The sequence below is a fragment of the Arachis hypogaea genome, chromosome 17 (assembly GCF_003086295.3).
Source record: "Arachis hypogaea cultivar Tifrunner chromosome 17, arahy.Tifrunner.gnm2.J5K5, whole genome shotgun sequence".
NCBI lineage: Eukaryota > Viridiplantae > Streptophyta > Magnoliopsida > Fabales > Fabaceae > Arachis > Arachis hypogaea.
In genome coordinates, this window is record NC_092052.1 from 33787813 (window position 1) to 33804623 (window position 16811).

The 16811-nt window shown below is 35.3% G+C and overlaps 2 protein-coding genes across 2 annotated transcripts; both read right to left on the reverse strand.

The window, feature by feature from the left end:
• Positions 1 to 8001: 8001 nt before the first annotated feature.
• Positions 8002 to 12627, reverse strand: LOC112764974 (uncharacterized aarF domain-containing protein kinase At5g05200, chloroplastic). Its single transcript, XM_025810830.3, has 10 exons — positions 12142 to 12627; positions 11590 to 11732; positions 11355 to 11468; positions 10806 to 10994; positions 10566 to 10721; positions 10056 to 10321; positions 9838 to 9935; positions 9512 to 9690; positions 8596 to 8706; positions 8002 to 8388 (listed from the first exon to the last, which is right to left on the reverse strand). The coding sequence occupies exons 1-10, from the start codon at positions 12341 to 12343 to the stop codon at positions 8212 to 8214; spliced, it is 1635 nt and encodes a 544-aa protein (XP_025666615.1). The 5' UTR covers positions 12344 to 12627; the 3' UTR covers positions 8002 to 8211.
• A 2986-nt stretch (positions 12628 to 15613) lies between these two features.
• LOC140180573 (uncharacterized mitochondrial protein AtMg00810-like) lies at positions 15614 to 15994 on the reverse strand. Its single transcript, XM_072221810.1, has one exon. The coding sequence runs from the start codon at positions 15992 to 15994 to the stop codon at positions 15614 to 15616; it is 381 nt and encodes a 126-aa protein (XP_072077911.1).
• Between the last annotated feature and the right edge of the window lie 817 nt (positions 15995 to 16811).

The window sequence follows — 16811 nt, forward strand, 5'->3', positions numbered from 1 at the left end:
ATGAATAATACTACGAGGATGATGACATTAACCAACAAGAAGAGTTAATATGTGACCAAGATATGATGGATAAATAATATGAATCTGAACAAGATTTTGGAGATGAATTTATTGAGGGAATAAGAGAACCAATCAATTGAATTAACTAAAAGCTTTGATGATTTCAATCTATTGGTAATATGACCAATCGATTGAATAAGAAAAACCCCGCATACCTTGTAAAATTCAATCGATTAAAGTTTGGGAAAACTGAATTTCAATCGATTGGGTAGTATAAGCAATCGATTGGGTAGTATAAGCAATCGATTGAATTTTAAAAAACCAACATTTTAGTCATCGTTCAATCGATTGGGTAATATGACCAATCGATTGATTTTTGCGAAAACTATGTTGCCTTGCAATTTTCAATCGATTGTTTTGTGATAACTTATAGTCTAATCGATTGAGTTATGGGAAACGTGAAATTCAATCGATTGTTTTGATAATCCAATCGATTGATTTTCAAAGAAACACGATTTCACAGCCCTAGACGAACGTCACGGATCAAATATAAGCTTTTAATAGATTGGAATGGCCAAAAAATTTATTACGATCAATGGAAGATCTAATTCGTTATTGTTTTTTATTTTGATTGTTAATAAACATAATAGATGAATGATAAAATAATAATTTATAAAATAAAAAATATTTTTATAATTAAATAAAATATATGGGATTAATTTGTAATTAAAATTAGAAAAAGACTATTTAATAGTTATTAAAAAAACTTAAAAAACATGTTTTGTCATGGACCAAACATTCTGGGACCATCGAATCCAGTACCCTCTAAGCCTGTAATTGACCCAAAACTGGTTAAGACTTAAAGATTAGCATTTTCACACATTTTGTTTCAAATTAATTTCTAAGTAGATAATTTTAAACTTTTATTGTAATACCATATCTTTGTTTTAAATATTTCTAAATTCAAGAATACAAGATTTTATTGATTTATATAAATGACAAATACTACCTTATTTTTTTCTTTCTTATTTTCGGATTTTTTATTTATATAAATTAAATAATTCTATTAATTACCGATTTACAACATTTCTAGCGTTTTTATCAAAATGCATTGTATCTCATATTTTGTTTATAGTGTAAACGAAATAATTTTGAACGTATTTCGTTTACACCGTAAACGAAATATGGGAAAATTTTTAAATTTCACGTTGTTTACAGTGTAAATGAAATACGAGTACCTCTGTAATTATAAAAAAATTTAATTTTTATGGGTACAAAAATAACATTTTTAAAATAATAAAATAATATTAAAAAAATAAATTTGACTGATTTAAAAAATAAAATTTGATATATATTTATTACTGGTTAGATGTACCTTAATTAATTTATATCTCATCTATATTTTAAAATTTAAACTAATAACTTTCTCACATTGTTACTCTACAAATGGAACGTTTCAATTAACGAGTGGTTTTAACTCAAGTCACGTAATTTAAAACGGTCAATTTAATATAACAAATTTTATAAAATTTTTCATGTACTCTATTATTTAAAATATTCAAATTATATCGTTCAAATTATATTAAAATTTTTAAATTTAAATTATACATCGTTTAAATTTTGTTTATCAAAATTTTTAAATTTTTTATGTTTTTATTTTTTTGAGTACTAATTAAATGAGATGATTTTTAGAAAATAATGTGATGACAGTTTTAAATTACGTATTTTTTGGTGACTGAAATAAATTAAACAAAGAAAAACAAAACAAAGGATCTGCTTAAATAGAGGGACAGTCCTTTTTAAGACAACTCTTAAACTCCTCCCAAGGTGAATGAAGCTCTACATGAAAAAGTTGTAACTTCATCGCCATCTTTGCCATAGTATCTGCCACCGTGTTTGCATCTCTCATAATCAAACGAAAGTTAAGTTAACACGCCAATTCCAATGCATGATATCTCTTATTTTGAGCACCAATGGATCAATAAACCCAAAACCATCTTGGTGATTAGTAACAAGATTAAATGCTTCCACACAATCCGTCTCACAAATAACATCTCGTTGACCCACATCCCAAGTTAAGAGATATCCTCTCCAAATAGCAAACAATTCCCCTTGAAGAATACTATTACTCTCAATCATTCTCAAACACCCCCTTTTCTAACTCCCATTACAATCTCTAATAACACAAGCAAAACTAACACTATCACCCGAACTAAGATAACTAGCATCACAATTAATCTTGAAAGTACCAATGGATGGGGGATTCCAAAAACTATTTAGAGTAGAAGAAAGGGACATACGTTGTAATTCAAAAATATTCCTAAGCCCTTTTTTCGAAGTTAATGCCAGACAAATCACTTTTTCCGGAGGCCAAGTTTCATGAGGATTAAAGATGTCATTATTCCTTACTCGCCATATCCACCAAAGTCCCGAAAAGAACTTGAACGGATGCTCTCTGCTATGATACAAGAACTAGTTCTTCAAATCCAAAGGATAACAAGAAATATCCAACCTATGCCATACAAGCTGAGCTTCTGGGCAATCCCGAATACAATGTAAAACTGATTCCTGGTTAGAAAGACATCTTGGGTACCTATCCGATGACGACATCCCTCGTCTAAAGCGAAAACTTGCAGTAGAAAGAGCCTCCTTAAGACACAACCAAGCCAAAAACTTGTGCTTTTCTGGAACAAGCTGACGCCAAAGCCAAAGCCAATTCTCCCGCTCCTCCCAACCGAAAAGCTTCTTACACAACCACAAGTAACCATTGCATGAGTAATAGACTTTGGCAGCAGACCCAAACCAATACCAACCCACTTCCGGACCTGCTTGCACATCTGGATTGTAAGAGAGAATATTACTTTTCAGATTTTGAGATAAAGGAGAATAAAGAGTATCCAAATGCCACCTACCAACCGTTAGATAACCGTCCTTCTCTCCTCCAGTTAGAAAACCAAAAATTCTGGTTCAAATCCCCAATACACCAAGCAAACCTATCCTTCAACACTTCCTAAGCCTGGCAAAGACTCCTCCAAATGGGAGAGCCCTTGTTCTTAGGACAACGAAAACAGTTATATAGAGATGATTGGTATTTGGCATCCAACAATTGGACCCATAACTTGTTTGGCTGTTGGAAAAAAGTCCAAATTAGCTTTCCAAGAAGAGCAATATTCACACAATAAGGATCTCTAATCCCCAAACCTTCATATTTTTTTGGAGTAACCAGTACCTTCCAACTAACAAGATTCAATCCTCTTCTATCAACTTGTCCTTTCCAAAGAAAATTCCTCATCATAGACTCCAATTTACTAATGATTCCTTTGGGAAAAATAGAGACCTGTATCTGGTACATGGGAATAGCGGCTACAACAGAATTAACCAAGCAGAGTCTACCAGCCCGATTGAGTAAACTCCCTTTCCAACTTGCTAGTCTACTTCGAATCTTATCCAGGACACCATTGAAAGCTGAACGGGTCACCCTAGAATGGCTAAGGGTAACCCCAAAATACTTGCGCAAGTTCTGGACAAATCTGATAGAGGATACCCCAGTGAAAACCTATTTCCTTGTTGCAGAGACATTCTTGGAGCAAAGCGTTTTAGACTTCTCCACATTAATCTTCATCCCAGATGCTTTACAAAAAGTCTCTAAAACCAACATCACATTTTGCACTTGTCTTTTTGTAGCTTTACAGAATAGAAGCAAGTCATCCGCAAACATTAAGTGGGATATTCTTGGTCCCCCTCTAGAAATAGCAACCGACTCCCACAAGCCCAAATCAACTTGATGACTAATAAAGCATGCCAATCACTCCATACACAATACAAAAAGATAGGGTGATGTAGGGTCTCCTTATCTAAGACCCCGGCTAGGAGTAAAGTCATTCAGACAATTTCCATTCCAAAGAATAGATAAGGAGAAAGCAGTGACACAATTTATAATCAAATTAATTGTAGGAATAGGAAAACCAAAGCTCCTAAGGGTATTAGCTAAAAACCTCCAGTCAACTCTGTTATAAGCTTTCTCTAGATCAATCTTAAAGGCTAGTGTGCCTTTCTTTGATTTAGTCTTCTTCATAAAGTAGAGGACTTCTTGAGCAATAATGATGTTGTCAGGAGTTTCTTGTCCCGGAATAAATCCTCCTTGAAGCGGGCCAACAATCTCCGCAAGATGAGGACGGAGCCTATTAACAAGGATCTTCGTGATGATCTTGTAAACTACATTACAGAGACTAATTGGCCTGAAATCTTTCATAGATACCGGTGATTCAATCTTTGGAATAAGAACCAGTAAAGTCTCCATCATTCTCGGATCAAGAGTAACACCAGAGAATGCCTGCTTAACCATCTTCCAAACATCAAGACCAATGATTTCCCAATATTCTTTGAAGAAAAAAGCTTGAAACCCATCAAGACCCGGAGCTTTAAAGGAGTTTATGTGAAAAACAGCTGTTCTGACTTCCTCCATAGTAACCAGTGCCGTAAGATTATTGCAAGCTTCCTCATTCAGAGAAGGAAGAGGCACATCACCAAGGCAACCCAAATCAACATCATCCAAATGACAGAATAAGCTTTTATAGAAAGACTCTGCTTCTTGACTCAGAACCTCTGGATCAGTTTTTCACACTCCATCCTTGAGAAAAAGGCCATGAATTTTATTATGTTTCCTTCACACAAGAGTTTGAATATGAAAGAATCTTGTATTCCTATCCCCGAAGCTTACCTACTGCTCTCTGGACTTTTGGAACCATAGGAGCTCTTCTTGCACTAGAGTATTATTATAATCACTAAGCAACTGTTGCTTTTTCTGACGCAAATAAATGCTATCCACCACTTCCAAACGCTTTTGTAAATAATTAATCTGCTGCTCTAATTCACATTTCTTAACAAAAATGTTACCAAATACCTTCGAGTTAAACTCTAGTGAATTCTTCTGTACTTCCGAAAGCTTGCCATGAATCCTCTATTACCAGACCACCATGACTAATTCACAATATCCCTATACCCCGGATGAGTAGCCCAAGCAGCAACAAAACGGAAAGGTCGATTTCCTTTAGGCTGAGGACGACCTTTACAACGCACCAGAATAGGATAATAATAAGACTGAAACCTATTTAAAACTTCTGCATAAGCCTCTGGAAAGATAGATAACCAACTACTATTTATATAGACTCGGTCAAGCTTTTTTGCCACGTCAACATAATTTTTTACCCTCCTGTACCAAGAAAACCGTCTCCCAATAGTCTTCAGATCAAACAAACCACTATCTCCTAATGAAGTAGCAAACATGTCTGCTCTTTGATGAGAAAATTGACAGCCCTTAGATTTATGAGAAAATTTGACTTCATTAAAATCACTAAGAACAATCCAAGGTCCTTAAAATACCATGAATTGTGCAACAAGATAATCTCAAAGGAGAACCCTTTTATTAAATTGAGGACTACCATAAATACCACTACACCTCCAAACTAAATTATCATATTGAACCTCAACAGTAACACCCTAATCAAAAGCATCAATGAACTTACAACAAACACCCTTCATAGAGGATAGAAACCAAATACCCCCTTATGCCCCTCTGCTTCCACTATAACAACAGAGTGATACCCCAACCTTTCCATTTTAAATGCTGAAAAGGGGAGTGAGTTTCAACCACAATAAAAAAAACAGGTCTAAATTTTCTAACAAGTTCCTTACAATGAACCCGGGCTAACTTATTAGAAGCACCCCTAATATTCCAAACAATCATATTTAAACTATCCATAAATAATAGGGACAGAATAAATAAGAACATAAACTCTAAATAGAATCACCAACCTCAATAGGTGGTTTGTCCTGCGGTACTGGCACACTCTGATCCTCAATAATTGCAACCTTCAGACCCCCTAATGCTGCACCTGCCATGCTTCCATCTACTAAGGTTTCCTCCGTTGCGCCACCATTTTTATCAATGGTGAGTTCTGCAGGGAGGAAGGCCGCGGACGCTTCCATAGAGAAATTCCACGACGTGCAGAAGTTCTACGCGATGGAGATGGTGCAATTTCATGTTTTTCTCGCTTCCCCATCCTAATGCCAATTGATTTTCCTCCATCACCATGCAAATTGGGCCTTGGAACCCTTCTCGAACTATACTTGTGCTGCTTTCCATCTTCGTCCTTCAAACCTTATGGCTGACCCATTGTGAATTTTTTCTTACGCAACACTTGTTGCCACCCCTCTTCAATCTTCATCATTCATGCATGCCTCATTAACATGACCATCAGGTACGTGAGGAGCCAATGATTCCGTAACCACATCCTTCCCTTTAACAACTCCTAATTTCTCACCCGAATTACAAGAATTCTCACCCAAATCGCGAGCTTCCAATTCAACCTCTTTTTGAATCTCATGATTGTTGTGTGGCACTAGTGTCGGGGCTTCATTATTTTTTCCATCATCACCACAAGAATCACCGTTTCCTTCCAAGGACTCCTTCTCCCTGCACAATGATTTATCATGCCCATACCGTGCACAAGTAGAACAAATCAGCTGTAAACTCTCGTACTCCACTTCATGAGTCATACCCTCCACTATAATATGTTTGATTACAGGCAACCCAAGATTAATTTGAATACAAGTTCGGGCATATTTTCCTCTTTCTGCAAGCTTAGTGGCCAAGTCTACTTTTACCAGAACCCTATTGCAGAAGCAATTTGCAACATTGCTTGTTCCTGGTAACACCAGATTGGAAGTCCCGAGACTCGAATTCATACTAGCGTTGATCCGAAAGATTTTTCGCATGGCCTAAAATCCACGTCCCATAGCTTTACGTGTTTAAATGGATTTTTAAATTATGTGACTTGGAGTTAAAACCGCTCATTAAAATCGTCAATCTCCCATATTGCACTTGAAACATTTCCATTTGTAGAATAACAACGTGAGAAAGTTGTTAGTTTAAATTTTAAAATATAGATGAGATATAAATTAATTAAGGTAGATCTAAACAGTAATAAACATATATCGAATTTTATTTTTTAAATTGGTCAAATTTATTTTTTTAATATTATTTTATTATTTTAAAAATGATAATTTTATACTTACAAAAATTAAATTTTTTATAATTACAGGTACTCGTGTTTCGTTTACACTGTAAACGAAATACGTGGAGTATATCAATTTTCACGTATTACGTATTACGAAATATGTTCAAAATTATTTTTTTTACACTGTAAACAAAATATAAGATGCAATACATTTTGGTAAAAACACTAGAAATGATGTAAATCGGTAATTAATAAAATTATTTAATTTATATAAATAAAAAATCTCTTATTTTCTTTGTCAAAATCAATTTATATACTCTTCATAGGTCAACTATTTAGCATCATTTTTGAAATATGATTTGTTTGAACCGCTAAGTTTATTGTAATTTCAACTAATTTCATATTCATAGCCGTAACTGGTTTCTAACAATTTCAATAAAGAAATGTTACTTGAACAACCTGGCGTGCCAGCTCTTCCACCTGTTTGTCTCAATGCAATTTTGTCAATGAATCAAGTTAATTAGTCTCTCCGCCAGTGACTTTAATGCGTTACTGAAAAACTGATATAGAGCTTCAACAATTATTGTAGTATGTTATTAGACAAGTTGACATAATTAAAAATGTGTTTGAAAAACCAATTTGATCATCACATGAAAACTAGAAGACTAATTTAATTATAAGATGAAAATTAGAGGACTAACAATTTATTAAAACTCCTTGTTACTATTGTATATTATAAAATTAGAAAGTGTATATAGTTATAATTATTAAAACATAGTAGATATAATATTGGTTTCTCTTTTTTTGGGTTTTTTTGGTATCTTTCAGTCCACCAGATCAAAGACTACACCGTCACAAATTGGAATTGCATTTGAAGATTTGCCATTAGCTACATGCATATAAAAGAAACCATCCTCCCCCCCCCCCCCCTCTCTTATTTTTTTTCCTTTTCCGGGTCCGGTACACCGTACACAAGTCCAAATGACTGAACATCTGATTAACATTTCCTTGTAGTCACAAATTTCTAACTTGTAACTGAAGTTGGTATGATAGTGGTGACAAGTGAATCTCCAATGGAATCATCAGAAAATTAAGTCCCAACTATGGAATACTTATTTACAAAAATAACCTTGTCGAGATACAACTTCTTTGAACTAAAATTAGGTACATCTAGACTTTTAATAATGACAGATTAATAACTGTCTCTATACCTGTTTCTTCTGTTGGAGGCAATGGAAATCCTCTGATCTCGAAGCATGTTCAAATTGGGAGCCAGCAACCGAGTGTAGCGATCAAAATACAAGAGCTGCTTCAAGAGAAGCGCAAATTCTCGAGGAAACTTCAATCCGTATGATTCACTAACTCGAACCTGTTGCACGCACATGAAAATGAAGTATATTAATAATCAGATTCAAGAAAACCAACATCCAGTTTAAGAAATTTCACAGAAAAGGAGTATCACTGTCATAAATGGATCTCCCAAGTTTATGACCATGGAATGTTGAAAAGTGGCAATGCTTCAAATAGCAGTAGCCACTTCTCATTGATTTGCAACCTTAGTTCAACTATAGCTTACCACATCAAGGAAGAGTGCATTCATTTGCCTCTCATCGAAAACTATATTAGCAGAAACAGCGGTTGCATTAGTCCCGCTTGCGGTTGCTACAACTAGTTCACTGTCCAGCTCCTGCATTTGAATTAAGCATATGCACAAAAACAAAATGCAATAAAAATCAACTCATGTGGGGAGTACTCTTAGAAAGTCAGTCACTCTTTGATAGAAGTATTTCTCTACAACAATGAAAATAAATTTTCTCAAGGTCAAGGGTCCAAACTGTAGAAACAGCCACTGGAATAATTATTAGGTTAGGATGCGTACATTACACCCTTTGGGTGCGGCCTTATCCCAGACCTAACGAAGGATGCTTGTGCACCGGACTGCTCTTTATTCTTTGCCAATTAAATAACTAAACTCACTAAATCACTAGCTACTCACACGAAACCAACCTAACTACAGTATAGACTACCACCTAATAAGATAGGATTTTAATTTGTTTTTAAGCCAAACATTTACCATATTTGCAATTTACAAACAATTCTCCGCCAAAATGATACTAGGGTGCACACATGACACATCAGTATACATATACATAGATATGCGGTGTTTCTACAGAAATGCACAAACATAAGGGAGTCACATGCCATTTTTTCACATGACCACCTTGTGTGTATCACTATTAATTTTTCCTTTATAAAATGTCATGTGAAGGTCCCACCTCTTAAATTAATGGTGAGACATCACACATAACTAAAATATGTGAAGAAAAGAGCTACTCCCCATACTATGTAATCGATCTCATGACCATGTTGTGTGGAGAGAGAGAGAGAGAGAGAGAGAGAGAACCGGCACGCAGCTTTATAACTTCTATACTTAATATGTCTCAAGATGGACTATGGCTCTATAACAAGTATCAGGGAGTTACAGTGCTCACCTTTATCGATGAGAATACTTTTTCCAAATCTCCTGCGAAGGCCTTAACATCAACATCCTTATTCGTAGCACCCATTTCAATTAAGGAAGATGCCATAGAGTCATAATCGTCAATGGCAATTGAACCCAAGAAGACTTCCATAGCAGCCCATGTTTTGGGGGATATACGCCCAACAATTCCTGTTTATTAAAATTTGAAACTTCTTATAGATTGTACATGCTACAGAAAAATATGAAACTTTTAACTGATGATGACAAACACCACAACAAATGTTATAACTTACGTAGAATTATTTGTAAATCATGAACAAGGAAGATAAAGCATACCAAAGTCAAGAAACCCAATACGGCCATCCCGTAGAAGCCATAGATTTCCTGCATGTACATCTGCATGAAAAGACTCACATGCAAGTAAACTTCCAAACCTGCACTTTCATACCAAGATCCACAAATTCATATTTAAGAGTCACTATACATGTCTTCAGATAAATAAAAACGGGGAACACACAGAAACATTAATTGCAAAAGGAAACTCAGAGCAATACCACACATTGAGAGCAGTTATAAGGCTGGTTTCTGGATTCGGAACAAGAGAACTTATGGAATCTAGATCAGTTAGAGGAACACCATAAAGTCTCTGCATAGTTAAAACCTTCTGTGTACTGCAGTATTTATACACTTTCGGAGCTGTTGCCTCTCTTGTGAGTCCCATGTTTTCCAAATATCTCCTGAAAGCCTCAATATTTGCAGCCTCCTTGTAAAAGTCAACTTCTTCAAGCATAGACTCCCTTATGTCTTTAACAATACCAACCTACTCGACAGATGTGCATTACAAGCAAGTTCTAGCCACTGGCGTTTACAATGATGAAAACCATAATAATGAACAAATGAAAATAGCAGTTCTAAGATTGTTTTTACATGTAGAAAAGTAGAAAGAACAAGAAATTTGGTGAATGGAACAAGAACACTTTACTCTTCCTGAATAGATACTTAAAAAGGTATCATTCTTCATATTGTAAACAAAATATGCAAGGAAAGTGGTCAATTGTTTATACCAGCGATGTTCGGCTTATTTCAGGATTCAAGAACTCCAATATCCGAGCAACAACATAAACAAAATTAAGATCTGCCACTAATACATCCTCTATTCCTGGTTTTAAGACCTTTATCACCACATCCTCCTGGCTGCCTTTTAGCCTTGCACCATGAACCTAGATGTAATATATACCAATTGCATTAGCAGCAGCGAAAGCAACACACAAAAAAACGTTGTTCTTAAAGAGATTTTAAAATACCTGTGCTATGGAGGCAGAAGCAATAGGAGTTGGATCAACGTACTCATATACACTTTCTATTGGTCTTCCTAATTCCTTACGCAATATTGATTGGATTTCCTCAAAAGGAACAGGAGGAGCTTTATCGAAACAGTTCTGAAATTCTTGTACATACTCAGGTGGAAAGAGTGTAGGAGCTGATGCTATGAACTGCCAACCAGAAATATAATCAACAGACATCAATTATCAGAGGTGGAAAGAATTTTTGTAAAAGATCATATCAAGTGGTTATAAAATTTTATCTTCTGTACTAAGTACTAACATTTTCCAACTCCAAATAAATGAATATTGAACACAACAGTTAAAACACCTAAGCCTTATTCCATTAAGTGGGATTAACTATGTAGATCAAATGATACCATAATGCCCTAACATGAACATGTTTGATGTTTCCATGAACCAATATGGAGTTATCCTATACTGTAATAATCAAGCATAATAAGTTTTTACTTATCAAATAAGAGTATCAAATAGAAACAGGAAAGAGCGAGTTGGGGAATCAACTCATACCTGACCTAATTTGATGTATGTTGCACCCATGCGTTCAAATAGCCTCCTCAAATAAAAGGGGGAAAGTAAACCAAGCTGCAGTTCAGGTGGCAACCCAGCAGATGAATTTGACAACTACAAATTGTTGCAAAAGAGTTAATACTCCTAATTTTTCACTAAAAAAATTATCAAGAAAGATATTGACACATTAACTTATGTTCCAAAAGAAGCATGCATATAAGTGTCTTAGTTATACCTTTGATAAATCAGTCAACCACTCTTGACCGACCCCAACAAGGGCTTGAACGCCTTGAGCCAGCCTAAAGACTCCCCTAGGGCCTGTGTTGATGGATGTCTGCACAATGTCTTCCACCAGCTTGGGCAAGTTTTCAATGTTATCTGATGCGATTTAAAGCAAATCCTAGTTTGTTAAATTTGACACTCCAACATATAATTAAAAGAAGAACAAAATCACAATTTTAAATGAAAACGTGAGAAATTATTGTTCCTTAGTGAAACAAGATTCACACCATGTAATCCCTTTAAATGATTTGCAGAACTCTATTGATTTTAACATCCGATCCTTTAGCAGAAAGAGTTAATCAGATTCAGATTCTAAAACAAATGAAGCGTGACAAACGAATCCAATAATCTTACTTCAGAAACTAAAAAATAGAAATTGGAGGAAATTTTGATTTGTTTTGCAAAATTAAGTCCTGAACCGTAAAATCCAATTAACAGCCAACAAAAGCTAACAGCAACAAACCAAAAAGCATCGCAGAAGTTTCTAATTTTATTGAAAATGGACCTTGGATACGGCGAGAGGAGAAAAGGTCCTGAGCTTGAGCATAGCGAGCGAAGAGAGTGAAACCCTTTGACTTGGAATTGGAATGAGCTCTGGTGTTAGAAATTGAAGGAAGAGAAAAACGAAGAGAATGGTGGTGGTGGTGGTGGTGGTGGAAGGGGAGTGGCAAACGAAGAGTACCACCTCTGAGGCCCGAAACCGCCATTGGTGAATTGAAATTGAAGAGCTGAGAGCTGAGAGTGAAGTGTGTGTGGAACTGAAAAGGCCGCGTGGAGTGTTGGATTCAGTTCAGTGTTCACGCGGAGGAGGTTGTGTTATGAATTTGGAGTTTTTCTATTTTTCCATGGTTTGATTGTTACGTTGATTTTTATGGTGGTTGCAGTGACCAATTTGAACAAACCACCCAACACCCATGCAAAAGACACAAACCAGGGGTGTAATAATCAGTACTACTACTTTGTCCCTTAGGTTTGGGATGCCTCCTATTTTGGCGTCTAATATTTTAATTATGTTATTTTTATTCTAAAATATTTAAAATAGTATCAATATTATTTTATCTTAAATTTTTTACTAACACTTAATCGAGATGATGTCATATACTATTATCCTATTTAGTTTTTGATAATTTTTTTTATGAGACATAGCACTTTAATTATTCTTAAACCTCAACCAGGTCCCATCTATTAAAAAAAAAAATAGACAAATTGACTCCTATTATCGAATGACAAACGATTATCTGCTGATGTGTCAGATAATAGTATCAAATGTCACCTCCAAAAAATTACAAAGACTAAAAACCTTCTCTATCTCTTCTTATTTTTCCTTCTTCTTTCCTTCATCAATGACGGATTTCAATGTCATCCCTTACACAACCACTAAACTTCATTCTCCATTCTCCATTCATCTCAATGATCTACCATCTAAAACCCTTTCAACTCTGTACACAACCTTCTCTCTACCTCTTCTTCTTTTTCAATATACTTTCTTTCAACACACACATAAACAATTTCAAACTACGATTTTTTCTCTTTTTTCTCTTATTCTGTGAGGTGCTTTACCACTGTCTGATGTCACCGCTCTCTGCTGCATTTGCCACCTTTTTTTCTTCCTCTATCGTCGATAGCTCTCTGCTTTCTATCACCTACAGAGCTCTGTCTCCACCTAAAATTTTTCGCATTCTACCGTCTGCACCCTCTTGCCTGCGACCACTTTCTCTTTGTTCTCCGCTACCAACAGAACCCTAACACTATTAAGGTCAGGTGCGTTATCATCCTAATTGATTTAATCTTCCACAAATTTCTCTTATTTTTTCTTTAGTTTCATTCAATTGGTTGATGCTATGGTTTGGCTCACAAAGTCAAAGATTTGTGAAGGGAAGAGTAGGAGAGCAATGTAAAACAGTGGTTGTGCAAAGGGTTGGAAGGATTTTGGATGGTGAATCCTTGATGTGAATGGGGAATAAGGTTTAGTAGTTATGTAAGGGATGACAATGAAATTCACCTTTGACAAAGGAAGGAAGGAAGGAAAGAAGAAAGGGATTTTTTAGTCCCTACAACCTTTTGAATGTGACACTTAACATTGTTACCTGACATGTTAGCGGGTAACTGTTTGCATCTGGTAACAAGGGTCAATTTGTCCATTTTTCTTAATAGGTTGGGACCTGGTTGAGGTTTAAAAATAATTAAGGTGCGCTATAACTCACGGAGAAAAGGTCAGGGGCCAAATAGGATATTTACTCCTAATTTTTTAGTTAAAGCCACATTTGCTCATTTCTGCATGTGAAATACATACTAAGTCATTTCACACTAAGTCACTAACACTTTAAATATGAAATGCTTCTTCTTCTCTCTCACATACGAAATTCAATCCTAACGATCATTCATCATTACTCATCAATCGAAAGGAAACCTTGTAGCCCGACACTTTTTGGTCGATAAAGTGTGATTTTGAGGTGGAATCAAGAGTTACAGGTCGAGAATGGCAACAATAGAAGGTACGTAGTCTTCGTAACTTGCTTCGTCCAGTTAGTTTGGTGTTGAAGTTTTGTTTCTGTGTGTGTCTTTATTTGATGTGTGTTGGTGTTTTGTTAGTATCTAGGATTTCAAATGTTGTAGTGAAAGATTTTTTTTCTTTTCTTGCCTTAATATTGTGAGCTGGTTTGTGTTGATGCATGTGGTTTATTGTTGATTTTTTTCATTGTTTAATATTTGTTTTATTTTGTTTTGATATATTTTACAGGTTAATTTTGGAATGAATTATTGTAATGTAAAGATATACTACCGTGACAGGTTTAGGTTTGATGGAGAATCCTTGCATTATGTGGGTGGGAAAATGACGATTGTTGATTATTATAATGAAGATAGGTGGAGTTTGATTGAGGTTGTTGATATAGTAGTTAGAACATATATATAACATAATATGTTTGTAATGTTATTGATAAATATTAACTATAAAGAAATATCATAATAAAAACTTACATAACATTAAAATGATAGAATAAATCATTTAAATAATAAAATATTTTTATTGTTCATCTCATAGTTAGCTAGTAGTAAATAACTAAGTATGACAGTTGAGGGAATTAAAATGGGATATTAGGCTTTTGAATTTCATTAAAACTAAATGTCATAGTGTTACAAAATTAAAATTTATACACCTCAACAACATTTTTTTTCATAAGCTAATCCCTACAAACAAGAATCACCTACTCCAAATCCACTTTCCTAACTTGAGAAGAGAAACACTTTTCTTCGTCACTGTTGATGTCCAATGAGACCGTCTCTAAAACATCAATAACCTATTTCTTTTAATGCTTGATAAGACGCCTTTTTTGCCTAATTGTAGTACACCTAAATTGGAACCCTTCATTTTGTGGGTGCCAGACTATTAAACTTGTTGAAGAAGGGGAGAAAGAAGACTTGTGGTGAGAAACCAAGAAGGAAAAAAACAGAGGCAGAACAGTAAAAGAGTAAAAATGAAATGAATTTTTTTCTTATTCAGAGAATCTCTTCTCTTTTTTTTTTTCATACACTTGAACCTTGATATTTTATAGTCAAGGATATCTAGCTCTATCTAATATATCTCACATCCCCCCACAAACTTAGGGAGGCTTTTGTGCCAACCAAAGTTTGCTCTTGAACTTGCTAAATAGCAATGCACACAGGGGCTTAGTCATAATGTCTGCTACTTGTTATAAGCCTGGAATATGAGTAACAGCAAGCTGTCCTTGAATCACCTTATCCCGTACAAAATACAGATTCAATTCAAAATGTTTTGTTCGCTCATGCAAGATGGTATTATAAGCTAATAATATAGTGGACATGTTATCACAAAAGACTGTGGGAGATGAAGTACAAGGCTGCTTTAGCTCACTAAGTAGGATTTGAATCCATATTAACTCAGAGAAAGTAGCTGCCAACACCCTGAATTCAGCCTCGGTGGAGCTTCTGCTGACAGTGGGTTGCTTTGAACATTTTCAGGAAATCAAGTTTGCTCCAAAGTACACACAGTATCCAGACACAGATCTTCTATCATCAACATCAGCAGCCCAATCCAAATCTGAAAAGGCAGTTAAACGAAGATCATTAGTCTTATGAAATTGAAGAGCAAGATCAACTGTACCTGCTAAATATCGAAGGACACGCTTTGCCGCCATCCAATGATCTTGGCTCGGCTTTGACATGAATTGGCTGAGCTTGTTTACTGCAAATGCGATGTCTGATATTGTGACAATGGCATATTGAAGTCCCCCCACAATTGATCTAAACAATGTGGGATCTTCAAAAGGAGTACCTGTATTTGCTGATAATTTTGAAGAGCTAATCATAGGAGTGCTAACCGGTTTAGCATCTTGCATACCAGCCCTGCACAATAATTCTTTTATGTATTTACTTTGATTGAGAGAAATTAAATTAGGTGAGTGAGTGACAGCCTCGATGCCAAGAAAGAAGTTTAAGTCCCCCAAATCTTTTAGAAGAAAAGTTGAATGAAGCTACTTTAAGACATAAGTGATTTCAGTGTCATTGTTCCCTGTCACTAATATATCATCAACATATATGAGTATATAGATAATAGAATTAGAAGAAAATTTCGCAAAAAGTGAAGGATCAGACTTAGTACAGGTGAACCCAAATTGTTTAAGTGCAGCAGTAATGGTGACGTACCAAGTCCTAGGGGCTTGTTTTAAGCCATAGATGGCTTTGTGCAATTTACATACAAGATGGGAATTTGAGTGTGTAAAAACTGGAGGCTGAGACATATAAATGGTTTCATTGAGGATACCATTTAAAAAGGCATTGTGGAAGTCATATTGTTTAACTCTCCAGCCCTTTGATAACGCAAGAGTGAGTATGATTCTTATAGTGACAGGCTTGATTACAGGTGAGAATACTTGATCAAAATTAACCCCAGCAGTTTGAGTATAACCTCTTGCCACAAGACGGGCTTTATGTCTCACAACCTGCCCCTGAGCATTTTTCTTCAAGGCAAATATCCATTTGCAACTAACTACCTTTTCATTTGGTGGAAGTTCTACTAAACACCAAGTCTTGTGATGAATTAATGCTCTATATTCTGCTAGCATAGCTTTCTTCCAGTGAGTGGATTGAAGAGCAGCTATGACCGATTTTGGAAGATGTGGTATAGCAGAATGGTCATGAGTATCAATGCTGGCA

What these genes read in the sequence shown, in the direction of transcription:
- LOC140180573 (XM_072221810.1), bottom strand. Translation starts at nt 15,994, where the DNA reads ATGCAAGATGCTAAACCGGTTAGCACTCCTATGATTAGCTCTTCAAAA.
- LOC112764974 (XM_025810830.3), bottom strand. Translation starts at nt 12,343, where the DNA reads ATGGCGGTTTCGGGCCTCAGAGGTGGTACTCTTCGTTTGCCACTCCCC. An exon ending in CTTCTGCCTCCATAGCACAG is followed by an intron (nt 10,722 to 10,805) that starts GTATTTTAAAAT and finishes TATTACATCTAG; the next exon opens with GTTCATGGTGCAAGGCTAAA. An exon ending in TATTGGGTTTCTTGACTTTG is followed by an intron (nt 9,691 to 9,837) that starts GTATGCTTTATC and finishes TTTAATAAACAG; the next exon opens with GAATTGTTGGGCGTATATCC.